The 27,436-nt window shown below is 46.5% G+C and overlaps 1 protein-coding gene across 1 annotated transcript in view; it reads left to right on the top strand.

Moving 5' to 3' along the window:
• The window catches only part of DOC2B (double C2 domain beta), a 38,541-nt gene extending 13,858 nt beyond the window's left edge, over nt 1–24,683 (top strand). Inside the window, exons 4-9 of the mRNA XM_072779140.1 lie at nt 637–746; nt 932–1,058; nt 3,618–3,775; nt 19,486–19,567; nt 20,385–20,481; nt 21,156–24,683. Of these exons, the coding sequence (XP_072635241.1) occupies nt 637–746; nt 932–1,058; nt 3,618–3,775; nt 19,486–19,567; nt 20,385–20,481; nt 21,156–21,292 (711 nt within the window). The 3' untranslated portion in view covers nt 21,293–24,683. The remainder of the gene's footprint in view (nt 1–636; nt 747–931; nt 1,059–3,617; nt 3,776–19,485; nt 19,568–20,384; nt 20,482–21,155) is intronic.
• The last annotated feature ends 2,753 nt before the right edge of the window (nt 24,684–27,436 follow it).

The raw sequence follows: 27,436 nt of genomic DNA, 5'->3' as shown, positions 1-27,436 counted from the left end.
TGCTGCAGGTTTGAAGCTGGCACAGCTCCTACCCGGGTCAACTCCAGTGTGGGGGGCTGCAGTCCATTCTGGGGGCTCCAGGAGAGAAGCAATTCCCATCCTTTTCCAGCACCTAGAGGCTACCCACATCGCTCAACTCTGGCCAGTTCCTCCATTTTCCACCAGTGTCCACCTGGTACCTCTCCCTCCTTACGTGTCCCCCTGATGCTCCTCTCCTGCCTCCCTCTTCTGCTTTCAAAGGCCCTATAATCACGTGGGACCTGCCCAGATCACCTAGATAATCTCCGTACATTTAAGTCAGCCCAGGGGCACTTTGGTGGCTCAGTGAGTTAAGCGTCTGCCTTCTGCTCTGTTCATGATCCCAGGGTCCTGGAGTCGAGCCCCGGGTTGGGCTCCCTGCTCAGTGGGGAGCCTGCTTCTCCCTCTGCCTCTGCCCCTGCCTCTCGCTCCCCCTTCTCGTGCTCACTCTTTCCCTCTGCCAAATAAATACATAACGTCTTCAAAAAATCAGCCGATTAACAACCTTAATTCCCCTTGGCATATTTAGGTCCCAGGGACCAGGCAAGGCCGTCTTTGGGGCATTATTCTGCCCCTCGGGCTCCCAGATGCTCAGAGCATCTTTTCTGCTCTCACCAGGCAAATAAACTCAGAACGAAAACTCTCCGAAACACTCTGAACCCCACATGGAACGAGACCCTTACTTACTACGGGATCACGGATGAAGACATGATTCGAAAGACCCTGCGGTGGGTGAGGGCCTCAGACGCCCTGGTCCCCCACGCCCCTCCCCAGCCTCACCTCTGGGGCCCCACTCTGCCCCCAATGTCCCTGCCTGCCCCATGTGTGGGAATCCCTACTGATTTTGGAAGCATGGAAGCAAAGCAGGAGCACCTCTGTGTCTGAAGAGCTGGCCATGCCTCCCGTCCTCCAGGATCTCCGTGTGTGACGAGGACAAATTCCGTCATAACGAATTCATTGGGGAGACGCGCGTGCCCCTGAAGAAGCTGAAAGCCAACCACACAAAGACGTTCAGCATCTGCCTGGAGAAGCAGCTGCCGGTGAGTTGGGGATGGGGCTCCGCAGGCTGCCCAGGCTGCCCAGGCTGCTCTGTGCCTGGCACAGCTTCAGGTGCTGGGGGAACAGACCACAATCCCTGCCCTCGTGGAGCTTGGGCAGGAGACAGATTCAAGGACGTGAATCACCCAAACAGCCTGTGTTAGACAGTGATCAGGGTCACAGAGAAAAGCATGAGAGCCCAGTGGTTTAGATGGAGGTTTGGGGGATATTCCTGGCAGAGGAAACAGCAAGTACCAAGCCTGTTGGAGGCCCGAGCAAGAGGCCCACTGTGTGGAGCAGGGAGCAGGATGGGACTAGGTCCTAGGAGGTGAGATCAGAGGTTGGTGGAGTGGAGGGAGCTGGGAGGGACTCTTGACCGTAAGTGAGGTGGGCCACAGAGGGACTAGGGACTATGCCGAGCAGGGACTAGGGCATCTGACTATTTTAACAGGGTCGTTGGGTGCAGACCGGGAGGGAAAAGGGGCTAAGGATGGGGACGGTCATGAGGGGATGAGCCTGACCCAGCCTGGACGGGAGCTGTAGCAGAGGGAGAGAAGGGTGAGATCCTGGTTGGGTGCGCTGGCAGGTCAAACTTTCCCGGACCTGGGAGTTGAGCACCTGGAGAGATGAGGTGTCATTAACTGTGGTGTGGAGGGCCCTGGGAGGAACAACTGGGGATGCTCTGGAGCTCAACCGGAACACGACAGGCATGAGGCACCTGTGAGCTGCCTAGAGAAGAGAAAATAATTCTTTCCTAGAAATTGCAATTTGTTAAAAATCATATCCAAACCAATTTTGTCTCCTGTTGTCTGCAGCAGCTGAGCCTCCCAAACTCTGTCCATGGGTGTCTCCCTTCCCCTCCCCTCCTGACCCCGTCCTCTCTCCCCTGCCTCTTTTGGAGGCCTGGCCTTGACCCTATTCAGAAGTGCAGGGAGGCATTGGCCAGGAGGCCCCAGGGTCCTGAGACCCTCCAGCAGCCCAATGTTCAGGGCACAATCCCCTTTTGAGGACATCTTCCCCCTAAGAGTCCTGGGCAGGGGAAAAGCTCAAGAGGACATAGCCCGGCAGCCAACCCATCCCTGCTGGGGCTTGGGCATGGGGACGAATGCTCAGTGCAGGCTGGCCCAAGCCAAGCCCTGGGAAAAAGTCTACCTGAGGCCAACATCCTGGCTCTGCCTTTTTGCATAATTTGACCAAATTTTATTCCCTGGTCATATTCTTTCCTACTCATAGACCTTTGCATTATAGGTAAGACCTTTTTTATTTTATTATTAGTCACTAACCAAAACCCAGTTTTTCCAAATGATCAATGTGACTTATAAAAGGCAACATCAGCTCCCTACTATGGTTGTTTCTGAGTTTTGAGCCCTGGCACAACAAACAGCCATGTGGGGACGTGAGCGTGCAGGGATGTGTGTATGAGTGTATGCCTGTGAAAGTGCAGGCGGGCATATTTTCAAGTATGTGGACTGCGTGCATGCCTGTGTGTTCGTGCACGTGGATGGGTGAGAGCATGGGCACGCCTTGCTTGAATTTGCTGGTAGCTCATTTGTCTGGTTTCAGAGACATACGGTGACCACAGGAGTGCAGTTTAGGGTATCTGCTCTGGCAGGAAAGACACATTTTGATGCTACATTTTAGATTTTACACAGTCTGTGAACATCAGTCATTCCCAGTTCAGTGGGCTTCCTATGAAACACCGCAGTATGTAATGTCCCACCCCAGAAAGACAGCTGCAAATATTCCTGCTCACTGGTATTGTTTAATTTTCACACATCTCACAAACTAGCATAAGATCACTGTTTAGTGAGGCCATCCTGCACAGAGCCCTAGGCCAGAGTGGCAGATAGGTAAATCTCGCAGGCTTAGTCTCCGTTAATTGTGGCTGCCCAGTCAGCACTGAAAGGTGCTGAGGCTTCATATGAGCTCAGAGTAAGTGCAGTGATCAATTAGTCATCTCTGCTCTGGGAGTGGGAGTTGGGGAAGGTGGCTCTTACTTCACCTCATAGGAGCCCATCTCCAGAGAGGTGTAGGCAGGGCCCCTGCCTATGAGGATCCACATGGGGCATCACTTTAGGGACAACCAGCAGACCATCGTGGACAAAGGGATGTGGCTGGGACTTCAGTGAGAGGAGCCTAGCAGAGAGGCCTAAGGAGGAGCCCTGGGGGCTCTAACTGGTATGTCCGGGTAGACAGAGGGTAGGGAGGAGTTCCAGAAGAGCAGGAGCCAGACGGTGGAAAGTGGTCTCAGAAGGATAGGGAATGGAAACTCTCAGGCTAATTGGGACAGGGAGGTAGACTGGGACACCACGCCTATAGCTGAGGTCTGACCCCTGAGGAGAGCCCTGGGTAGCCGCTGGAGCATGAGAGAGACCCAGACAGCCCCTCCGTGCCTCCCTGCTCCCCTTGGGGTTGGGAATATGTCAAAGCTCTGACTTCTGGGTTCTCCACAAGGGGGCTATCCCCTACATCCCCTGGGCCAGCAGACAGCCTCAGTAGCCCATAGCTGAGGGAGGGAGTGGGAACAGGTGAGGCTAGCCAAGTGGCTCCCTGCCCAACAGGTGGACAAGACAGAAGACAAGTCCCTGGAGGAGCGGGGACGAATCCTGATCTCCCTCAAGTACAGCTCACAGAAGCAGGGCCTGCTGGTCGGCATTGTGCGCTGTGCACACCTGGCTGCCATGGATGCCAACGGCTACTCGGACCCCTACGTGAAGACGTGAGTGCATGGCCCAGGCCAGCCATCTCCTAGCCCCCTCACCTCAAAGGACAGGAGGTCTGTGGATGAGATCAGGAGTCTAATGTGGCAAGCACTAAAAGAGCTCCTGAAGCACAGCGGGTACTGCACCCCTGGGGGTGTATCCTCTTCTGTACTCCTTTGGCAATGCTGGGGGTTAAGTCTGACCAGCCCCATTTCACAGATGGGGAAACTGAGGCCTGTAGACTTTCCCAGGTCATGCAGAGAGAGAGAGAGAGAGAGAGAGAGAGAGAATAGTTCTCTCCTGACACCCCATTCAGACCTCCCATTGACTGTGACCTCAGAAAGGACTGGGTTGGAGGTAGGACTGGGCCTGGGCCAGACCAGGAGATCCAGTGAAGACTCAGTGCTGCCTGTGTGCACCCAGGCCTATGCTGGTAGCACAGAAGCTGAGAAAGTCCACCCACCCTGCCAGTGGGACTCATGGTGGTGCTGGAGAGAAACCCTAAGTCAGGGGGCCATGCAAAGTACCATGGGCTCCAGAGTCATGAACCTGTGCCAGCATGGGCTATGACTCTGAGAGGGAGGCAGGGGCTGGTGGCCCTCCAGTTAGGAAGGAGGCAGGTGGCGCACTGAGCACCCTCAGGGCCCTGGGCCTTCTGCAAATAAAAGATGGATATTAGTCTGGATTCCCATTGAGGCTTTCTCAAAGGGTAGATGTGGGGAAGAATTGGGGTCAGCAGAAAGGAGGTATTCCTATTTAAGTAGAGGAATAAAGGAGTGAAGACGTAGAAGCAGGGATGAGCCTGGCCTGAGGGGACAGTGAGGAGCCCCAGTGCTCCCATGACCCAACTCTGGAGCTACCATGCCCACTGGCCACTATTATATTTCTGTCAGTTTTAAAATCCTATTACAGGGGCACCTGGCTGGCTTAGTCAGTGGAGCAGTGACTCTCCCTTGGGGTTGTGGGTTCACAACCCACAATGTGTGTACTCCATATTGGATGTAGAGATTATTTATTTTTAAAGATTTTATTTTTAGGTAAATAAATAAATAAAATCCTATTGCAAAAATGGTGCAGCCACTTTGGAAAATAGCCTGGTGTGTTCAAAAGTTAAACATGGAATACCACGCAACCCGGCAGTTCTACTCCCAGGTGCACACCCAAGAGAACTGGAAACACATGTCCACACAAACACTTATACACGAATGTTCACAGCAGCAATATTCACAATAGGCAAAAAGGAAACCACCTAAAATGTCCATCAGCTAATGAATGGATAAACAAACTGTGGCATATCCATACAATGGAATATTATTCAGCTATAGAAAGGAGTGAAGGGGCACCTGGCTGGCTCACTCAGTTAAGTGCCTGACTCTTGATTTCAGCTTGGGTCATATTCTGAGCGTTGTGGGGTTGAGCCCCGAGTTGGGCTCTGCACTGGGTATGGAGTCTACTTGAGATTCTCTTTCTCCCTCCCCTCTCCCCACAGCGTACTTGCTCTCTCTTAAAAAAAAAAAAAAAATTAAAGGACTGAAGTATTAATTCATGCTATAATATATGAACCTTGAAAAGATTATTGGATTAGGTAGGACTCCTGGGTGGCTCAGTGGTTGAGCATCTGCCTTTGGCCCAGGGTCCCGGGATCGAGTCCTACATTGGGCTCCCTGCGTGGAGACTGCTTTTCTCTCTGCCTGTGTCTCTGCCTCTCTCTCTCTCTGGGTCTCTCATGGACAAATAAGTAAAATCTTAAAAGAAAAAAAGAAGAAAAAAAAAGAAAAGAAAAAAGAAAAGAAAAGAAAAGAAAAGAAGAAAAGAAAAGAAAAGAAAAGAAAAGAAAAGAAAAGAAAAGAAAAGAAAAGAAAAGAAAAGAAAAGAAAAAAGATGGCGCCTGGATGGCTCAGTGGGTTGAGTGTCTACCTTCGGCTCAAGTCATGATCCCAGGTCCTGGGATCCGCAGTGTCAGGCTTCCTGCTCGGAAGGGAGTCTGCTTGTCCCTCTTCCTCTGTCCCTTCCCCCACTTGTGCTCTCTTCTCTCACTTGCACTCTCTCTCTCAAATAAATAAATAAAATCTTAAAAAAAAAAAATATTAGATTAGGCTAACTGAAAGAAACCAAACACAAAAGACCACACCTTATATAATTTCATTTATGTGAAAGTCCGAAATAGGCAAATCCATAGAGGCAGAGAGCAGATTAGATTAGTAGTGCCAAGGGCTGGAGGAGGGTTGGGGAGAACAGGGAGTAACTGGATTTCTGAGGAGATGAAATGTTCTAAAATTGTGATTGTGACAGTGACACCACTGTCTGTGAGTGTACTAAAAACCATTCAATTGTATACTTTTTTTTTAAAGATTTTATTTATTCATGAGAGACACAAAGAGAGAGGCAGAGACATAGGCAGAGGGAGAAGCAGGCCCCACACAGGGAGCCCTATGCGGGACTCCGGGACTCCGTCAGGGATCCCGGGATCATGCCCCAAGCCAAAGGCAGAAGCTCAACCGCTGAGCCACCCAGGCATCCTTCAATTGTATACTTTAAAAGGGTGCATTATACATGTGAATCATATTCTAGTAGAGGTGTTATTTTTTAAAAATCCAGTGCCACCGGGCCCAGGAGCAGTACCAGGTTTAACAGGAAGCTGACCAGGATCACTGGGGGAAGGCAGGTTCCCTGCACATGGCACAGGGGCTACTGGTTTTCCACGTTAAAAAAAAAAAAAAAAGTGAACTGGGTCCCCACTTCAACCATTAGCAAAACCATGATTTCCACTGAATTAGAGACCATTGTGAGAGGAAATGCCATAACCATTCAGAAGCTCATCAGGAGACTCTTTATAACCATTGGAGGGCAAGTCAGTAATATCTAGTCAACTAGGCCAGTGTGTATGGCTGCATTGTTTCCCTTCCAGGTTTGTATTCTAGAAACCCAGGTACGGGTGAAGTGCTGTTCATCGCAGCATTGCCTGTCATAGCAATGCACTAGAAACAGCCAAGCATTCATCAGCAGAGGAGTAGATTAATAAAATGTGGCATATGCGTATAATGAAGTACTAGGCAGTTAAAGTGAATAAATTAGGACTTGGTAAATTAACATGGACAGCTATCCAAACATGCTGATCCCAAAAGCAAACTTCAGAACAGTGCACACAGTGTGATACTGTTTCTGTACATTTGTGTATCTCCAGCCCTGCAGAGAATCTCAAGGTATTGGTGGTCTCTGGAGAGGGAGGGAGGAAGGGACTGGGAGGCAACAAAGTGCCTGCACTGGTACTTGTGAGGCTACAGTTCCCATACAGAAGGAAAGATAATCCAAAGTCAAAATGGTATAAGTTTTAAAATCTGGCTCAGTGGGGCACTTGGGTGGCTCAGTTGGTGAAGCGTCTGCCTTCAGCTTAGGTCGTGATCCCAGCGTCCTGGGATGCAGCCCTGCATCAGGCCTGCTTCTCCCTCTCCCTCTGCCTGCTGCTCCCCCTAGTTATGCTCTCTCTCGCTCTCTCTCTCTCAAATAAATAAAATCTTTAAAAGTAAATAAATAATTTTTTTAAAAATCTGGCTCAGTGTCCAACTGCCAGGTTGACAGGAATTCCAGGGTCCTATGCTGGATTAAAAATCAGATTTAGGGGCACCTGGGTGCCTGAGTCAGTGAAGCATCTGCCTTTGGCTCAGGTCATGATCTCAGGATCCTGGGATGGAGCCTCGGCTCAGCAGGGAGCTGCTTCTCCCTCTCCCTCTGCCCCTCCCACTGCTTGTGTGTTCTCTCTCTCATGCTTTCTCCCAAATAAATAAACTCTTTAAAAATAAAATAAAAGGTTTATTGAGATATAATTTACACACTATAAGTTTCTCCCCTCTTGAAGCTCAGCTGATGTATACAATCTTACTACCACCGGTCAAAATAAAGAATACTTCTGTCACCCCAGGAAACTTCCCCAGCCCCAGGCAACCACTGATATATTTTCTGTCCCAATAGCTTTGCCTTTTCCAGACTTTCTTATAAAGGCAAACTTTCAGTATTTTGGCTCTCGAATCTAGCTTCTTTCACATAGCATAATGCATTGGCGATTCATCCACATGCTTATGTGTGCCAATAGTTTTTTTTTTTTTAAAAAGCTTTTATTTGTTTATTCATGAGAGACACAGAGAGAGAGGTAGAGACAAACACAGAGGGAGAAGCAGGCTCCTCGCAGGGAGCCCAATATGGAACTCGATCCCAGGATCACGCCCTGGACCCTCAACCACTGAGCCACCCAGGCATCCCTAGTTTGGTCTTCCTTATTGCCAAAGAGTCATTCATAGAGAAACCAAAGTTGTTGCCTTTGCTCAGTTGTGTTGAAATGCATATGAGTTTCCTTTTTCTTTTTTTTTTTCTTTTTGAGTGTAATTGACCTACAATGTTTCATTAGTTTGTGCACAAAGTAGTAACTGGACGTCTCTATACATTATGCTCTGCTCACCGAAGTATAGCTAACCTGTCACCATATAACACTATTACAGCACCACTGATTATATTCCCTGTGCTGTGTCTCTCATCTCCATGACTGATTCATCCCATAACTGGAAGCATGGACTTCCCACCCCCCTACATCCATTTTGCCTATCCCTGTGATCACCTCCCTCCCCTCTGGCACCCACTAGTTCTCTGTTTATGGGTCTGTTTCTGCTTTATTTGTTCATTTGTTCTCTCTCTTTTTTTTTAGATTTTATTTGTTTGTTTGTTTATTTATTTATTTATTTATTTATTTATTTATTTATTTATTTAGAGTGTGAGAGCAGGGGGAGAGAGGATCTCAAGCAGACTCCACACTGAGCACAGAGCCTGACATGGGGCTCAATCCCACAACCCCAGGGCTCGATCCCACAACCCTGAGATCATGACCTGAGTCAAAATCAAGGGTCATGGGCAGCCTGGGTGGCTCAGCGGTTTAGCATCACCTTCAACCCAGGGTGTGATCCTGGAGACCTGGGTCAAGTCCCACATCGGGCTCCCTACCTGGAGCCTGCTTCTCCCTCTGCCTGTGTCTCTGCTCCTCTCTCTGTGTCTCTCATAAATGAATAAATAAAATATTTTTTAAAAAAAGAAAAAGAAATCAAGGGTCAGACACTCAACCAACTAAGCCACCCAAGTGCTCTTGTTTTATCCTTTAGATTCCATGGTACGAGAGAAATCATATGGTATTTGTCTTTCTCTGTCTGACCTATTTCACTTAGCATCATACTCTGCAGCTCCATCCATGTTGTTGCAAATAGCAAGATCTCATTGCTTTTTGTTTTTTGTTTTATAAAGATTTTATTTATTTATTCATGAGAGACACAGAAGGCAGAGACGGAGGAGAAGCAGGCTCCATGCAGGGAGCGGGATGTGGGACTCAATACCAGGTCTCTCCAGAATCACGCCCAGGGCTGAAGGCAGATGCCCAACCGCTGAGCCACCCAGGCATTCCAGACAATTTCTTTTTTCCATTCTACTATGTATTTTTTTTTTTTTTACTGAAGGATAGTGGACACATGTTACAATAGTTTCAGGTATATAACAAGTATATACTTTATGTTATTCTCCACACAGGTGTAGCTACCATCTGTCACCATACACCGCTATTACAATACTGCTGACTATATTCCCTTTGGTGTACCTTTTATTCCCATGACTGATTGATTTTATAACTGGAAGCTTGAATTTCCCACACCCCTTAGTATTTTTTTTTCTTTTTAGAGTGTGCATATGTGTGTACCCACATCCATGTGCACACACGTGCACAAGCAGGGCAGGGAAGGGACAGAGGGAGACACAGAATCTTAAGCAGTCTCCATGCCCAATTAAGAGCCTGACTCGGGGCTCGATCTCACCACTCTGAGATCATCACCTGAGCTGAAATCAATAACAGGATGCTTAACCGATTGAGCCACCCAGCTGCCCTTCTCCTTGGTATTTTTTGAGGAACCTCCATGCAGTTTTCCACCAGTGGTTGCACCAGTTTACATTCCCATCAACACTGCATAAAGGTTCTTTCTTCCCCACATCCTTGTCAATACTTGTTACTTCCGATATTAGTCATTCTGATACATGTGAGGTGGTATCTCATTGTGGTTTTGATTGACTTTCCCCTAATGATGAGTGATGATGAGCATCTTTCCATGTGTCTGTTAGCCAGCTGTATGTCGTCTTTAAAAAAAAAAAAAAGTCTATTCTACCCATGTTCTAATCAAATATTTTTGATGGTGAGTTGCATAAGTTCTTTATATATTTTGGGTATTAACCCCGATGACAAATATATCATTTGCAAATATCCTCACATTCAGTGGGTTTCTTTTCATCTTGTTGATGTCTTCCTTTAATGTGCAAAAGCCTTTTATTTTGAGGTAGTCCCAATATCTTATTTTTGCTTTTGCTTCCCTTGTCTGAGGAGACATATCTAGAAAAATGGTGCTAAGGCTGATGTCAGAGAGTTTGCTGTCTATATTTTTTTCTAGGAGTTTGATGGTTTCAGGTCTTATATTTAAGTCTTTAGTCCATTTTGAGTTTATTTTTGTATATGGTTTAAGAAAGAGTGGTCCAGTTTTCTCAATACCATTTATTAAAGAGACTGTCCGTTCCCCATTGTATATTCTTTTTTCTTTTTCTTTTTTTAAGATTTATATATTTAGGGCAGCCCCAGTGGTGCAGCGGTTTAGCGCCGCCTGCAGCCCAGGGCATGATCCTGGAGACCCTGGATCGAGTCCCACATCAGGCTCTCTGCGTGGAGCCTGCTTCTCCCTCTGCCTGTGTCTCTGCCTCTCTCTTTCTCTCTGTGTCTCTCTCATGAATAAATAACATCTTTAAAAAAATAAAAATAAAAAAAGATTTATATATTTATTCATGAAAGACACAGAGAGAAAGAGGCAGAGATGTGGACAGGGGGAGAAGCAGGCTTCTGCAGGGAGCCTGATGTGGAACTTGATCCCTGGACCCCGGGATCACAACCTGAGCCAAAGGCAGATGCTCAACTGCTGAGCCATGCAGGCGCGTCTCCTTATTGTATATTCTTGCCTCCTTTGTTGTATATTAATTGACCATACAAGCATGGATTTATGATCTCTCTATTCTGTTTCACTGATGTATATGCCTATTTTTGTACCAGTACCACCATATTGTTTTTGTTTTTGAGAGAGTATAGTGGGGGGATGAGGGAGGCAGAGGGAAAGGAAGAGAGAGAATCCCAAACAGGCTTCACATCTAGCACAGAGCCCAATGAGGGTCTCAATCTGATGACCCCAAAATCATGACCTGAGCCAAAATCAAGATTCAGATGCTTAACCAACTGAGCCATCCAGGCACCCCAGTACCATATTCTTTTGGTTAGTATGGCTTTGTAGTAGGTCTTGAAATCTGGGAGTGTGATACCTTCAGTTTTGTTCTTCTTTCTCAAGATTGCTTTGGATATTTGGGGTCTTTTGTGATTCTATACAAATTTTAGAATTATTTTCTCTAGTTGAGTGAAAAATGTATTTGCTATTTTGATAGGGATTGTACTGAATCTGTAGATTGTTTTGGATAGTATGGACATTTTATCAATATTAATTCTTCCAATCCATGTATGGTGTATCATTCCATTTGTATCATCTTCAATTTCTATTTATTTATTTATTTATTTATTTATTTATGATAGTCACACAGAGAGAGAGAGAGAGGCAGAGACATAGGCAGAGGGAGAAGCAGGCTCCATGCACCGGGAGCCCGACGTGGGATTCGATCCCGGGTCTCCAGGATCGCACCCTGGGCCAAAGGCAGGTGCCAAACCGCTGCGCCACCCAGGGATCCCCATCTTCAATTTCTATCATCTGCATTTTATATTTTTCAGAGTACAGGTCTTTCACCTTCTGGGTTAAGTTTATTCCTAGGTGGTTTTTATTTATTTATTTTTTGGTGCAACTGTAAATGGAATTTTTTCTTTGTTTTTTCTTTTTTTCTTTTTCTTTTTATTAAGAAAGCAGGGGGTAGGGGCCAAGGGAAGAAAGAGAGAATCTCAAGCAGGCTCCATGCCCAGCACAGAGCCTGACATAGGGTTCAATCTCACAACCCTGAGATCATGACCTGAGCTAAAATAGTCAGATGCTTAACTGACTGAGCCACTCAAGCGTCCCTGGAATTGTCTTCTTAATTTCTCTTTCTACTAATTCAATATTAGTGCATAGAATAGCAACAGATTTCTGTATATTAATTACCTGTCCTGCAGCTTTACTGAATTCACTTATTCTAGCAGTTTTTTGGTGTATTCTTTAGGGTTTTCTATGTATAGTATCATGTCATCTGCTAATAGAGACAGTTTTGCTTCTTCCTTGTCAGTATGGATGCCTTTTTATTTTTTATCTGATTGTTGTGGCTAGGACTACCAGTAGTATGTTGAAAAAAAGTGACAAGTGTCCTTGTCTTGTTCCTGATCTAAGAAGAAAAGCTCTGAGGTTTTCACCAAGTATGATGTTAGTTGTGGTCTTGTCATATGTGGCATTTATTATGTTGAAATATGTTCCCCCTAGAACCACTTTATTGAGAGTTGTTATCATGAATTGATATTGTATTTTGTCAATGTTTTTTCTGCATCCAATGAGATGATCATATAATGTTTATCTTTCATTTTGTTAATGTGGTGTATCATGTTGATATTGAACCATCCTTGCATGTCTGGAACAGATCCCACTTGATCATGGTGAATGATTTTTTAAAAAATATTTTATTTATTTATTCATGAGAGACACAGAGATAGGGGGCAGAGACACAGGCAGAGGGAGAAGCAGGCTCCATCCAGGGAGCCCCATGCGGGACTCTATCCCGGGACCCCGGGATCACACCCTGAGCCAAAGGCAGACGCTCAACCGCTGAGCCACCCAGGCATCCCATGAATGATTTTTTTAATGTATTGTTCAATGTGCTTTGCTAATATTTCCTAGAGGATTTTTGCATCTATGTTCATCAGAGATGTTGGCCTATATAGTTTGTTCATCTTTCTTTCTTTCTTTCTTTCTTTCTTTCTTTCTTTCTTTCTTTCTTTCTTTTCTTTCTTTCTTTCTTTCTTTCTTTCTTTCTTTCTTCCTTTCTTCCTTTCTTCCTTCCTTTCTTCCTTTCTTCCTTTCTTCCTTTCTTTTTGTAGTGTCTTTGGTTTTGGTATCAGGATAATACTGTGCTCATAGAATGTATTGGTAAGCTTTCCTTCTTTGTCCATTTTTTGGAATTGTTTAAAGAGAATAGGTATTAACTCTTCTTTAAATGTTTCGTAGAATTCACCTGTGAATCCATCTGGTCCTGGACTTTTGTTTGTTGGGAGGTTTTTTTTTTTTGGGGGGGGGGTTAATATTTTATTTATTTATCCATGAGAAACATGGAGAGAGAGGCAGAAACAGAGGCAGAGGGAGAAAGCAGGCTCCATGCTGGCAGCCCAATGTGGAACTTGATCCCAGGACCATGGGATCACACCCTGAGCCAAACGCACATGCTCAACCATTAAGCCATCCAGGCATCCCTATTGGGAGTTCTTTTTGATTGCTGATTCAATATCATTACTAGTAATCAGTCTGTTCAGATTTTCTGGTTCTTTTTCATTAGTTTTGAAGGATTGTATGTTTCTAGAAATTGATTTCTTCAAAGTTGTCTAGTTTTTGACATATAATTTTTCATAGTAGTCTCTTAGTAGTCATTGTTCTCTTTCATTTCTGATTTTATGTATTTGGGTCCTCTCTTTTTTTCTTGATGAGTCTGGCTAAAAGTTTATCAATTTTGTTTTGTTTTGTTTTTTTTATTTAAATTCAGTTAGCCAACATATAGTACATCATTAGTTTCAGATGTAATTTTCTTTTCTTTTTTTTTTTTTTTTAGATTTATTTATTTAGGGATGCCGGGGTGGCTCAGTGATTGAGTGCCTGCCTTCAGCCCAGGGCATGACCCTGGAGTCCTGGGATTGACTCCCCTTTTGGGCTCCCTGCGTGGAGCCTTCTTCTCCCTCTGCTTGTGTCTCTGCCTCTCTCTCTCTCTCTGTGTGTCTCTCATGATTAGGTGAATAAAAATCTTTTTTTTAAATTATTTATTTATTCATGAGAGACACAGAGAGACAGAGAGAGGGAGGACATCAGGTCCTGAGCTGAAGGTGGACGCTCAAATGCTGACCACCCAGGTGTCCCCAGATGTAGTTTTCAGTAATTCTTCAGTTGCATATAACACCCAGTACTCATCACATCACATGCCCTCCTTAATGCCCATTACTCAGTTATCCCATCCCCCCAACCAGTTTTATATTTTTTTAATTTAATTTTATTTTTTAAGATTTTATTTATTTATTCATGATAGTCACAGAAAGAGAGAGAGAGGGAGAGAGAGAGAGAGAGAGAAGCAGAGCGAGAAGCAGGCCCCATGCACTGGGAGCCCGACATGGGATTCGATCCCGGGTCTCCAGGATCGCGCCCTGGGCCAAAGGCAGGCGCCAAACCGCTGCGCCACCCAGGGATCCCCAGTTTTATATTTTTAAAAAACCAGCTCTTGCTTTCATAAAAAAAGAGAAAACAAGGTATTTACTTTTTTTTCTTTTGGTATTTTCCTATTGTTTAAGTCTTTACTTCATTTATTTCTACTCTGATCTTTCTTAAAAATTTTTTAAGGTTTTATTTATTTATTCTGCAGAGAGAGAGAGAGAGAGAGAGAGAGAGAACAAGCATGTAGAGGGAGAAACAGATTCCCACCAAGCAGGGAACGCGATGTGGGACTCAATCCCAGTACCCTGGGATCATGACCTGAGTCCAAGGCAGACGCTCTGGGACGCCTTGGTGGCTCTGTCGTTGAGTGTCGGCCTTTGGCTCAGGTTGTGATCCCAGAGTCCTGGGATCAAGTCCCACATCCTCCCTCTGGGGAGCCTGCTTCTCCCTCTGCCTGTCTCTGCCTCTCTTTCTGTGTGTCTCTCATGAATAAATAAACAAAAATACTTAAAAAAAAAAAATAAAGGCAGACACTCAACTAACTGAGCCACCCAGGGGCACCTCTACTCTGATCTTTATATTATTTCCTACTTTTAACTTCAGGGTGTTTTTGTTCTTTTCCTAGTTCCTTTAGGTGTACGGTTAGATTGTTTATTTGAGATTTTTCTTGTTTCTTGAGATAGGACTGTATCACTGTAAATTTCCCTCTTAGAACTACTTTTGCTGCATCCCAAAGATTTTGCACCATTGTGTTTTCATTTTCCATGTCTCCATGTATTTTTAAATTTTCTTTTCAATTTCTTGTTGACCCGTTGGCTATTTAGTAGCATATTGTTTATCCTCCATGTTTATGGGTTTTTCCAGTTTTTTCTTTTGATCTCTAGTTTCATACTGTTGTAGTTGGGGGGGAAAGTTTCATATGATTTTAGTCTTCTTAAATGTAGAGTTTTTTATATATTTTTTTTAATTTGAGAGAGAGAGAGAATGAGCAGGGGGAGGAGCCAAGGGGGGGGGGAGAGGGAGAGAGAGAGAATCCTAAGCTGAGCATGGAGCCTGTCCTGGGGCTTGATCTCATAACCCTGAGATCATGACCTGAGCCAAAATCAAGAGTTGGATGCTTAATCGACTGAGCCACACAGGCATCCCTTAAATGTAGAGATTTGTTTTGTGGCCTAACAGGTCATCAATCCTGGAGAATGTTCCATGTGCACCTGAAAAGAATGTATGTTGTGTTGATTTTGGATGGAAAGTTCTGTACATATCTGTTGAGTCCATCTGGTCTAATGTGCCATTCAAAGACACTGTTTCCTTATTGACTTTCTGCCTGGATGATCCATCCATTGACGTAATTGGGGTGTTAGTCACCTACTATTACTGTATTACTGTCCGTTTTGTTCTTTATGTCTGTTCATATTTGCTTTATGTATTTAGATGCTACAATATTGGGTGCATAGATATTTATCATATTTTCTTGTTGAACTGATGCCCTTATCATTTTACAATGTCCTTCTTCATCTCTTGTTAGTCTTTGGTTTAAAGTCTGTTTTGTTGGGGCACCTGGGTGGCTCAGTGGTTGAGCATCTGCCTTTGGCTCAGAGGGTGATTCTGGGGTCCTGGGATCAAGTCCCACATTGGGCTCCCCTCAAGGAGTCTGCTTCTCCCTCTGCCTCTGTCCCTGTCTCTCTCTGCGTGTGTCTCTCATGAGTAAATAAATAAAAATCTTAAAAAAAAATAAAAAATAAAATCTGTCTAATGTAAGTAAGTATTGCTCCTCAGCTTTTCCCTCACCCCCACCCCTGCTTCCATTTGCATGGCATATCTTTTTCCATCCCTTCATTTTCAGACTGTATCTTTAAGTCTGAACTGTGTATCTTGTAGGCAGCATATAGATGAGTCTTGTCTTTTTTTATACATTCTGTCACCCTCTGTCTTTTGATTGGAGAATTTAGACCTTTTAGAATTTTTTTAAAGCTTTATTTATTTAGTTAGTTAAAGATTTTACCCATTTATTTATTCTTGAGAGACACACACACACACACACAGAGAGGCAGAGGGAGAAGCAGGCTCCATGAAGGGGAGGGACTCGATCCGAGGACTCCGGGATCATGCCCTGAGCCAAAGGCAGGCATTCAATCGCTGAGCCACCCAGGTGTCCCTAGACCTTTTAGATTTAAACTAATTATTGATAGGTGTGTATTTATTGCCATTTTGCTAATTGTTTCCTATTGTTTTTTATGAGTTTCCAGTTATTGATGACTTCATAAAGCTGCTGAAGAATGGGTTTTTGTGTGGATCTATGTCTTTAGTTCTCTCTCCCACCTCCAGCCTTTTTAAATAAATATTTTGTAGTGTTTTTATAATGAATTAGTGTTATTTATATATTTATAATAAAAATCACAACTAAAAAATCAATGAGATACCACTTTCAAACCAGCAAGGATTTCTTTTTTAATAACTGGAAGATATAGATATCTTTTTTAATAACTGCACACCTGGGTGGCTCAGCAGTTGAGTGTCTGCCTTTGGCTCAGGGTGCAATCCCAGAGTCCTGGGATCAAGTCCCACATCAGGCTTTCTACACGGAGCTTGCTTCTCCTGCCTCTGCCTATGTCTCTGCCCCGCCCCCCATCCCTCATGAATAAATAAATATATAAAAATAAATAAATAACTGGAAGTCGGTACCTCTTAATTCCCTTAACCTATTTCGCCTGTCCCTCCCCTTCCTCCTTCTCTCCTCTGGCAAGCACCAGTTTGTTCTATGTTTATAAGGATGATTCTGGTGTTTTGTTCATTTGCTTTGTCTTTCATATTTCATATATAGGTGAAATCACATGGTCTTTGTCTCTCTGATTTCACCTAGCACAGCACCCTCTAGGTCCATCCATGTCACCACACCACAAATAGCAAGATCTCATTATATTTTATGGTTAATATTCCATTATGTGTGTGTGTGTACATACACATATGTACACACACACACATATATACTCTATGTATATACATACATGTATGTATACATATACTATATATGTTGTACACACAACATATATATATATACACATAACATATACACATACACAAATATACATACACATACCACATCTTCTTTATCCGTTCATCTATCAGTGGACACTTGGGTTGCTTCCATAATTTGGCTGTTGTATATAATGCTTCAGTAAACACAGGGGTATAGATATCTTTTTGAATTAGTGTTTTCATTTTCTTTGGGTAAATACCCAGTAATGGAACTTAGTATTTCTATTTTTAATCTTTTGAGGAACCTCCATTTTGTTTTCCCAGTGGCTGCACCAATTTACATTCCTACCAGCAGTGAATGTAAATTCTCCACATCTTCACCAACATTTACCTCTTATCTTTTTGATACTAGCCATTCTGACTCGTGTGAGGTGGTATCTCATCATGGTTTGATTTGCATTTCCTTGGTGATTATTGAATTTCATGTATCTGTTGGCCATCTGTATGTCTTCTTTAAAAAAATGTCTTTTCAGGTTCCCTGCCTATTTTTAAATCAGATTATTTGGGGGTTTTTTGGTGTTGAGTTGTATAAGTTCTCCATGTATTCTGGGTATTAACCCCTTGTCAGATAAATCATTTGCAAATATCTTCTCTCATTCAGTAAGTTGTTTCATTTTGTTGATAGTTTCCTTTGCTGTGCAAAAGCTTTTTATTTTGGTGTATTCCCAACAGTTTATTTTTTGCTTTTGTTTCCCTTGCCTGAGGAGACACATCCATAAATATGTTGCTAAGGCTGATGATGTTCAAGAGATAACTGCAAATCAGCAAGGATTTAAGGCAACGATACTCAGCTTTGCTGAGGGTACTGTGCATCATCTATATGGCCTTTTCAGAGGATAGTTTGGCATAATGAAGCAAGAAGTTTGATACATGTGTGCCTTTGGGTGGGTAATTTTACTTCTGGGAATTCAGTCATTCATTCAACAGATGTTTGCTGACCTACCCAGTGTACTGGGTCCCAAATAGGGTGCTAGGAAGCTGGTGGTGAGATAGATGTAGTTCCCACCCCCAAAGCACCCTCAGCAGAGGCAGTACAATTACTGCGCAAGTGTCTATACAGGAACAGGGTAAGAAGTTCTGCAAAGGAACTCCTGTTATGGCTTCTGAGTACTAGCCCTGTGCTGAGAAGCTGTGTGACCTTGGGCAAGTCCTTCTATCTCTCTGAGCCTGATGAAAGCAGCTCTTGGGCATCAAAGTCTAAGGAACTAATACCTATAGAAGAGCTGGCTCACAGGCCAGGCTTCCCTCTCCCAACAGGAGGCACTGTTGTAACTTCCTCAAAGAGTCATTGAAGTAGAGGCAATGGTCATATAACTGTAGGAATATACTAATACGTTATATACTATAGGCAGTATTTATATAATTACGTACTATAAGTCATATACTTTAGGAAGATTATTTTTTGGAAGATGATTTTCATCGTATGTGAATCATATCTCAATAAATCTGCTATTTAAAAAAGGGAAAATCTCTAACGGACCAACTCTGCTAAAAATGTTTTTCTGGTGGGAAACGTAAGCTTTATGAAAATTAAACTTCCAGAAGCAAAGAAAAACCTCAAGGGGAAAAGGGGACTCTGTGATTAACTTCAGAAGTGGGCATGTGGGGGCATCTGGGTGGCTCATTTGTTAAGCGTCTGCCTTTGGCTCATGTCATGATCTTGGGGTCCTGGGATCAAGTCCCGCATCACATCAGAGTCCCTGCCCAGTGGGGAGTCTGCTTCTCCCTCTCCCTCCACCTCTGCCTGCTTCTCCCTCTCCCTCCCTGCTGTTTCCCCTGCTTGTGCTCATGCACTACCTCTGTCAAATAAATGAATAAAATCAAAGAGAAAGAGAAAGAAAAAGAAAGAGAGAAAGAGAGAAGAAAGAAGAAAGAAAGGGAAAGAAAGAAAGAAAGAAAGAAAGAAAGAAAGAAAGAAAGAAAGAAAGAAAGGGAAAGAAAGAAGAAAGAAAGAAAGAAAGAAAGAAAGAAAGAAAGAAAGAAAGAAAGAAAGAAAGAAAGAAAGAAAGAGAGAGAGAAAGAAGGAAGGAAAGGGCATGTGGAGAAAAGTCTAAGTGACAAAGGAACCACTTGCTCCTTCCACTGCAGCTGGCCACTAATGTTTGCCACAGGGCAGTGCTGGGGTATCCTATGATTAGTAGGGACAGGAGGCCCACGGATCTCTCTCTAGGAACAAAAAGCTCTCCCAATCCCTGCTGGCTCCATTTGTACCCATAGCTTCTCCCCACCCTCTGCCCATTTGTTGGTTATAATTCCAGATACCTGAAGCCAGATGTGGACAAGAAATCTAAACATAAGACAGCAGTAAAGAAGAAGACCCTGAACCCCGAATTCAACGAGGTACAAGGGGCTGGCGAAGCTGCTGGGAAGCTGCTTGCTGTCCCCCAGGGCAGAGGGCCTGGAGGACTGAGTTTTCCAAGAGCTACTGTGGAAACTGAGAGGTGGGAAGGGGCCACCAGGAGAGCCCCTGGCTGTGGGGGGCAGGGGAGAGACAAGGCCAAGGTGGTACAGATGGAGGACAGGGAAGCCTGGAAAGCTCTTCAGAGAATCAAATTGATGGGACTGTGGCCATGTAGGATGTGGAGGTGGAATGGAGGGACCCAACAGCCAGAGGGGAGGTGCAAGTGACACACGGGATGCTCTGGGTGGGATGTGAGAATCTGAGATGCCCCAGGGCCTTGAGAAGATCTGGTCCAGGTAGATCCCCAGGTCCTCAGCCCAGAGGGCAGATGCACGTGGAGAGGAGCAGAGGGGCAAATCATATCATCCCAGGAGCCTGTGAGAGAGTCTTACAAACAAGGGAGTGGTGAGCAGAGCCAGACTCAAGAAACGCCAAGCACACCAAGGCTCCCATGTGTATATTAATCTAGCAGTAAGGAGGCTCTTGGGGATTTGGAGAGAGCAGCGTCAGTGACAGAGGAGCAGGTAGGTTGGAGGGCAGGGGGCCCTGAGGACCCCAGCCAGGCTCTCAGGCAGAGTGAATGGAATGGGTGAGAATCCACTCTTGTCCACCATCGAGCACTGGCCACCCTTCATCTCTCCCTCCCTTGCTCTCTCCATTCATTCATCCCCTCACCACACCTCAGAGCCTTCCTGGCCACTGGCCAAGATCGAGGCCCTATGGCATTGCTCCTGACTCTCTTCTTCTGGCCACCAGGAATTCTGTTATGAGATTAAGCATGGGGACCTGGCCAAGAAGACCCTGGAAGTCACTGTTTGGGATTATGACATTGGAAAATCCAACGATTTCATCGGTAAGAGGAACAATGAGAATACCGTTTAGCCACAGGCCTATTCTGAATTCATAGAGGGCAGTGTCCGTAAATCTAAGCCACAGCCCCTCCTTACTGGCCTCTATGGCCCCAGCTTTCCCCAGACTATCTGCCCTCAGAAACAAGGGGCCTCAGACCTTCTCCAGCCTGACTCTATGTGACAGAGGAATAGATAGGTCCGTGAAAGGGAGAGAAGTCTGGGAGGGTCACACAGCAGCCTGTGGTGGAGCAGGGGTGAGAGATGATGATGGTGTTTTGGGCTGGACTCTGTGGAACAAAAAGCTTCAGGTGGCCCTGAATTCCTGGTTCTATGCATAGCCATAAAGCCGACTAGAAATTCCCTAAAACATGACGTTGCACTTCACCCCAGCATTGCTCCGTCCTGGAGAGGGGAAGGACAGGATCCCAGGGCCCTGATCAGGTGGGGGAAGGGGGCAGGCTAAGAGTGTGGTGTGGTGGTCAGACCACTGCCCACCCTCAGAGCCCAGTGGGCAGGGTAGAGAGTACAGCCTTGGAGCACAGAATCTGGAAAGGGTAGTTTTGGGGGAGGGGCACTGGTTCCAGAGAGATGGTCTTATGGGAGTACCTGCCCCCAGGCCCCTGGGAGTCAGAAGGTCACTGTGTCCCTGGCTACCCCCTTGACTCCCTTCCTGCAGGAGGTGTGGTTCTGGGCATCAATGCTAAGGGTGAACGCCTGAAGCACTGGTTTGACTGCCTGAAAAACAAGGACAAGCGGATAGAGCGCTGGCACACTCTCACCAACGAACTCCCAGGGGCTGTGCTCAGCGACTGACCAGCCCCCACCTGCTGCTGCACCCACCCCTGCCTGTCACCTGGCCCGGCACCGGCCTGGCCCTGGGCCTCCTCAGCTGCCACCAAGGGCCTCGGCCCTCATCTTGGGGGAGATCCAGGATGCCTGCTCGGACACAGAGCCACCGCAGCCCCTGCTTAGAGGCTGTGGAGGGCCTAGTCCCTTCAAGGGACAGCAAGACCAGAGAGCTGGGCCTGCTTTCAGCTCCTGGGGCCCCAGAGGGCAGGAGGTAGGAGAGGACCCTGGCCTCAGCATCCACCCCAGGGAAGGGAATGGGGTCACCCAGGGAGTGAGGACCCTACTGGAGGTCAACCAGAAATCACAGGGACCCCAGGCTGAGAACAGGAGTGCAGGGGAGCCTTGGCAGGGCCAGTGAGAACTCCCAAGAGGGATATGGGGGGAAGGAGATTTGGGAAAGTATTACCAAAAAGAGGTTCCTACTACATCTGTTCATCTCTGGCATTAGTGGGCAGGTGGGAAAAAGTTGACCTGAGAGCAGAGTATGATAAAGTTCCTACAGGCTCTCACTGAACATGGGCGATTGGCAAGCACTTCACTCAATGTTTCCATGAGCCCTTGGGGATGAATGAGACCCAGGGACTGCCCTCTGAGAGTTCCTTGGCTAATCAAGGAACTAGAAACAAACCATTACAACAGGGAATGAGGAATGCCAAGACCTGGCTGACATACCTGTGAGTGGCCTGGACTCTGACTCTGCTGGGAGGCAGGGAGGGTTTCCTGGAGGAGGTGATGCTTCAGCAAGGCCTTGAAGGGTGAGTATAGTTTCTAGGCAGACAAAGGGGAAGGGCGGTGTGTGCAGCAGGAATGGAAGGAAGAGTATGGTGATTGGGCTAGGGTTGCTGTGCAAGACCTGAGGTCTCCCCTAGAGACAGAGTTTGTTAGGACAGGAGTGGGGCCTACAGGATGTCACCCACCCCTGCTCCAACCCCCACCCCTGCTCCAACCCCCACCCCTGCCTGCCAGGCCAGCCTCAGCTCATAGCTTGGGGGGAAGTGATGGAAGCACTGTGGTGAAACTGATCTTGGGGCAGCAGGGTCAAGTTCAGTCCTTAGACCCAGTTCTCCCACCTTTAATCTTTCTCCTCCCAAGGAGCTTCGAGGATGGATCCTGCCTTTCATTCTTACTAGCATAAGCATGAGGTCAGCTATCATCAAGAAAAGGATCCCCCCCCCCTTTTTTTCATGAAAAGAAGCAAAAAATCCTCATCTTCACCTTTTCCTCCCCTTTGCCCACCCCCCACTTCTGAGTTCAGGGCCAGGGAGTGAGAGGCCCAGGTGATACCCATACATCCTGGCTCTGCTGGGGCCACTGGTGTCCCTTTCGGGAGTGCTGGGTGGGAGTCCCGGGCCTCATTTCTGGGAAGGCCTGTGAGGCTGGATCCCGCTTCCAAGAGCCAAGAGAGACCCCTGCTTGGTGGGCCTGGCACCCTGAGTCAGATGGAGGGTATCGGGATTTTGGAGCCCAAGTAGGAAGCCCCAAGCTTTTCCTGCCTACCAAGGAGACTTCAAGACTGCCGTGTGAACAAATGCGGAGCGAGGGGAATGTCTGTTTGCCCCAGCACTGCACTAATGCAAAACAGAGGCCCAGAGAGGGGAAGAGTAACCTGCCGGAGGGAGACCTTCCCGCCCCACCACAGCAGGGGTAAGCCAGGCTCACCTCTAGCCCAGAGCTCTGGACAACACAGTTCAGGGGAAGGAGGGAGCCGGGCTCTGTCAGCTGCCTGCCTGGGGCTCACCTCTCCCTGCTGCAGACACAAAGCACATCACCATCTGAGGTCTGGGGTGATGATTCGAATTCCACCAAGTGCCCATCAGCCCTTTCCCAGTTTGCAGGGACGACAGGACTCCAGCCCCCACATGGCACCTGGCAACATTGCTGGTCACAGAGCCTTGGGTTTCCTGTCTTCAAGGCGGCTTTGTGTATGTTAAGAGTTTTACACGCACTCTCTTAATGAATTTTCACAATTCTGAGGTGGGTGTGTCATCCTCATTTGACAGATGAAGAAACTGATTCAGAGAGGCTGAGTAATTTGTCAGTGTCACAGAGCTGGGAAAGGGCAAACTAGGTCTCAGGCCAGGTCCCGTGACTGCCACATCCTCTGGAGAACTCCCGAGTGCTCTCCCTCCTGAGCTGAGGACTGCTCAGCAGATAGACTCAGAAGACGCAGTGCATGAGGAAGGGGTGAGACCCCATTGTGTCCTGCTGCCTCATCCCCTAGATGGCTTTGAAATCACTGGTCCGGTTAGAGCTACCCCCAGAGGTCCCCAGGGTCCGCTGGGAGCTCAGCAATCCCTCCCTAGCTCGGAGTCTGTAGGCCAGGGCTCTCTCTTCTCCACAAGGCTGGAATAGGGGAACCGCTGGGGGCCTAAGGAAAGGGATGGCCTGTTTTTGAGGGACCTCCCGGCTGGGTGAGCCCTAAGTATCTTCTAGCTTTGCTTCTTGAAGGGCCTTGTTTGGAGAGGAGTCTCACCGCTTCTCCTTGAGGATACTGAAAGGCCGAAGGGCAAGGCTGGAAGGGGCCTTGACTCTCAACCGAATACAAATTCCTTACTAGACACCAGGGAAACTGAGGCCCAGCCGGCGAGGGTAAGGAACCATTTAGGGCTAACTGACCAAGGCTGTGCAAAGAGTACACGGGCCCTGAAAGATGGTCCCAGCTGACCACAGGGACAGGATGGAAGCTAGGTCTTCGGGACGGCCGGCCCACGCGGCGGATGGGGCGCGCAGGGAGGAGGCCCCCGGGGAATGAGCGAGTAGTCTTCACCAGGACCGCCGGGCCCCTTGCAGATTGCATTTCAGCGAAAGAAAAAGTTCTGGAAGCTGCAGTATCAGCTCTGCCTTTGACCCCAAACTGGCATCTTCCCTCCGGTCTGTCAGCCCCACGAAAAGACGGGAAAGCTGACGCCCCTCCCCCCACCTCCAAAAAGTAACTCCGAAGTCTGGCCTCTGACAGGAAGTCGCCGGACGGCGCGCGGCACCCTCCGCCCCGCCTCCCGCCGCCGCTAGCCAATCCCAGACGGGCCCACCTCCCAGCCCTGAGGCGGCCACCTCCTGACCCCTAGTGGCAGGAGCGAGAAACTGCACCTCCCGGCCCGTGCATGTCCTACCGTTTCTTCTCAAACCGAGAGAACCTCCCGATGCATGGACTCTGGCTGTCGTCGACGCAGACTCGTGCACTGCTTACCACCGTTTTGCTACCATGTGGCGGCTGCAGAAAAATGTCCTTAAACTGCAGCCCCACACACAATTTTTGTACTTATGTCTGACCTACTCGAGGGTGTCCTTTTTAAGTCTTATTTGCTAATATTTATAATGACCTGTAATTCAAAATAAATGAAAACGTTCACTGCAATGGCATTTGTTTGGGAGACTGCTTTAAACAGATTGATGAAAGGGCCGGAAAGAGCGAGAGAATGGCAACAGGCTCACGCAGCACGTTGTCTCCTTTAACTCTTCACCAAGAACTCATGAGAGGTAGGTCTGGAGTTACAGATGGAAAAACTAAACTCAGAGAAGTTAAATATTTGGCTGAACCACACAGCTGGTAAGTGACACGACCAGGATTCAACTAATGCCCCCTCCCCCCCAAGACTTTATATCAGGATCACTATGCCATGCTGTCATCTACTGCTCAGCAAACAGCTGTGGAGTATTAACTCTACCACCTAGGCACCTAGGGCAGATTCATCAGCGAGACAGCCAATACACAGTAAATCTAGCATCTTAAATGATGGCAATAGGAGCACTTGGCTGGCTCCATCAGTGGAGCATGGGACTCCCTCTCCAGCTCATGAGTTTGAGACCCACATTGGGAGTAGAGATTACTTTAAAAAAGGAAGAAAGGAATTAGGTGGGGTAGGGTTGGGGGAGGTTGGATTTAAATAGGGAGGTGAGGTAGACCTCCAAAGGTGATTTCTAAGCTAAGACTTGGAGGGTTTGAGATACGGAGCTGTGGAGATACCAGGAATGGCATGTTTTAGGTAGAGGAAGTGGCCAGTGTCCCTAGGGGCCAGCATGGCATGACTGAGAATAGCAAGGAAGGCCAATGGGGTCAAAGCAGGGGAGGGCAAGGGACAAGCCCTAAATGGGGGCACAGAACAGAGGGCTAGATCAAGTAGGACTTTATAAAGACAAGTTTTCACTCTGTGTGATGAGAGCTTATTTCAGTTCTAAGAGGCCACCTGGGAGAGTAAAAGCCTATAGTCTCTCCTCTTAGATATTCCACCACCATAACGAAAGCAGCAAATCCTACACAAGCCCGGAGCACAAGGGAGGGTAAAAAGAGAAAGATCAGGGCAGCCCTGGTGGCTCAGCGGTTTAGCGCCGCCTTCAGTCCAGGGCCTGATCCTGGAGACCCGGGATGGAGTCCCGTGTCGGGCTCCCTGCGTGGAGCCTGCTTCTCCCTCTGCCTGTGTCTCTGCCTCTCTCTCTCTCTCTCTCTCTCTCTCTGTGTGTCTATCATGAATAAATAAAATCTTTTAAAAAAAAGTATTATTATAAAAAAAGAGAGAGAAAGATCATTTGAGGAAAGGCAATTAGTTCTTGTGCTATTTCAGCAGGAAGGTAGTCCTTAAGGACTCTAATAATTGGAGCCAGAGAGAAGGTGCCAGAACTATAATATCAGCAGCAAAAATAGCCATATAGAGCTCTCAGACATGCAGACTGTTTTGTGTTATATTCATTTAATCCTCATAATTATAATACTCTAATACTGTATAATACTGTTTTCCCATTTTATAGATGGGAAAACTAAGGAACAGAGGAGAATGCTCAAGGATAATTAAAGGGTAGAGCTGGAATTTGGACCCAAGCCTTGTGGCTCCAGAATCCATACTCTTAATCTCTACCTTATGCTGCTATAAGAAGCAAATGGTGTTGCCAGGTCTAGTGGAAAATGCCCAGGTCCCACTAGTTTTCTTGTAGGTTCAGCCGTATTCATCCCCAAGTTCCCAGATCTAGCAGTGTCCTGCTCTGCTAGGAAAGATTTTCCAGTGTTCACTCTGAGGGTCCTTGCTATCATCTTGACCAAATTCAATGCTCACCTTTGCCCAGTGGGTTCCTATCTGTCATAGGCCCCAGTTCCCTTCTGTGTGTTCCCTGGCCACAGGTAGGCAAGATCTCTTACCTAGAGAACATGTTGAACTGCGGAGCACTTGTGTGGCTGTGAGCTATGAGCCGATGAAATCACTACATTATGAGAAAGAGACCAAGATGTCTCAGAGCCTCCTGGGTTTTCTTCACTACTTTGTACCTGCCTCCATCCTGCCTCTGACAACACAGGCTTTCTGATTCATCCGTATATAAATGATCTAAAATGGCCTCAACCCCAAGTCCAGTGATTTTTTCAGCCACTGCTACCTAGATTCTTTAAAAAAAAAAAAAAGATTTTATTTATTTATTCATGATTGGCACACAGAGAGAGGCAGAGACACAGGCAGAGGGAGAAGCAGGCTCTCTGCAAGAGCCCAACGTGGGACTCGATCCCAGATCCTGGGATCATGTCCTTGAGCCAAAGGCAGACACTCAGCCGTTGAGCCACCCAGGCATCCTTAGAAAGATTTTCTGACTCTTAGTCTTTCAGGAGACAAATGGCCCAGTTCAGGTTATAACTCACCTCCTTGGGTCAAAGAGCCAGGGGGTGAGGTCACATGACAAAACCATGGCTATGGGCAAAGCACACCGGGTCAAGGGTGTCTCTTAAAAGAAGTCCCTGAGCCAGCGGAAAAGGAGGAAGAGGTGCCAGCCAAGACAATAAAAGGGGACAAAAGCCAAAAAAGCATTGCCGTAGTATTCTAGGGCAGTAATCCTTCAAAAAGCAAAGACTGGTAAGCAACCAAAACACTACAGAAACAAAAAAATTGATGTAAATTCCATTATAGCCCATCTGAAGACTAGAAAGTCATGTAGTCATTTCCATTTTTAATTATAAACATGGTGAGATATCTTGGAAATGTATGATCGAAAGTAAAGGGAACAAAGCAAAATGAAAAATGAGTGTAGAGGGCTATTATTATGAAAAAAGTATTTCATTGTGGTAAAATGCAGTAAAATTTTTCATTTGGGACACCTGGGTGGCTCAGCAGTTGAGCATCTGCCTTTGGCCCA

The sequence above is a fragment of the Canis lupus genome, chromosome 16, assembly GCF_048164855.1.
Source record: "Canis lupus baileyi chromosome 16, mCanLup2.hap1, whole genome shotgun sequence".
NCBI lineage: Eukaryota > Metazoa > Chordata > Mammalia > Carnivora > Canidae > Canis > Canis lupus.
This window is presented reverse-complemented; position numbering and strand designations above follow the sequence as displayed.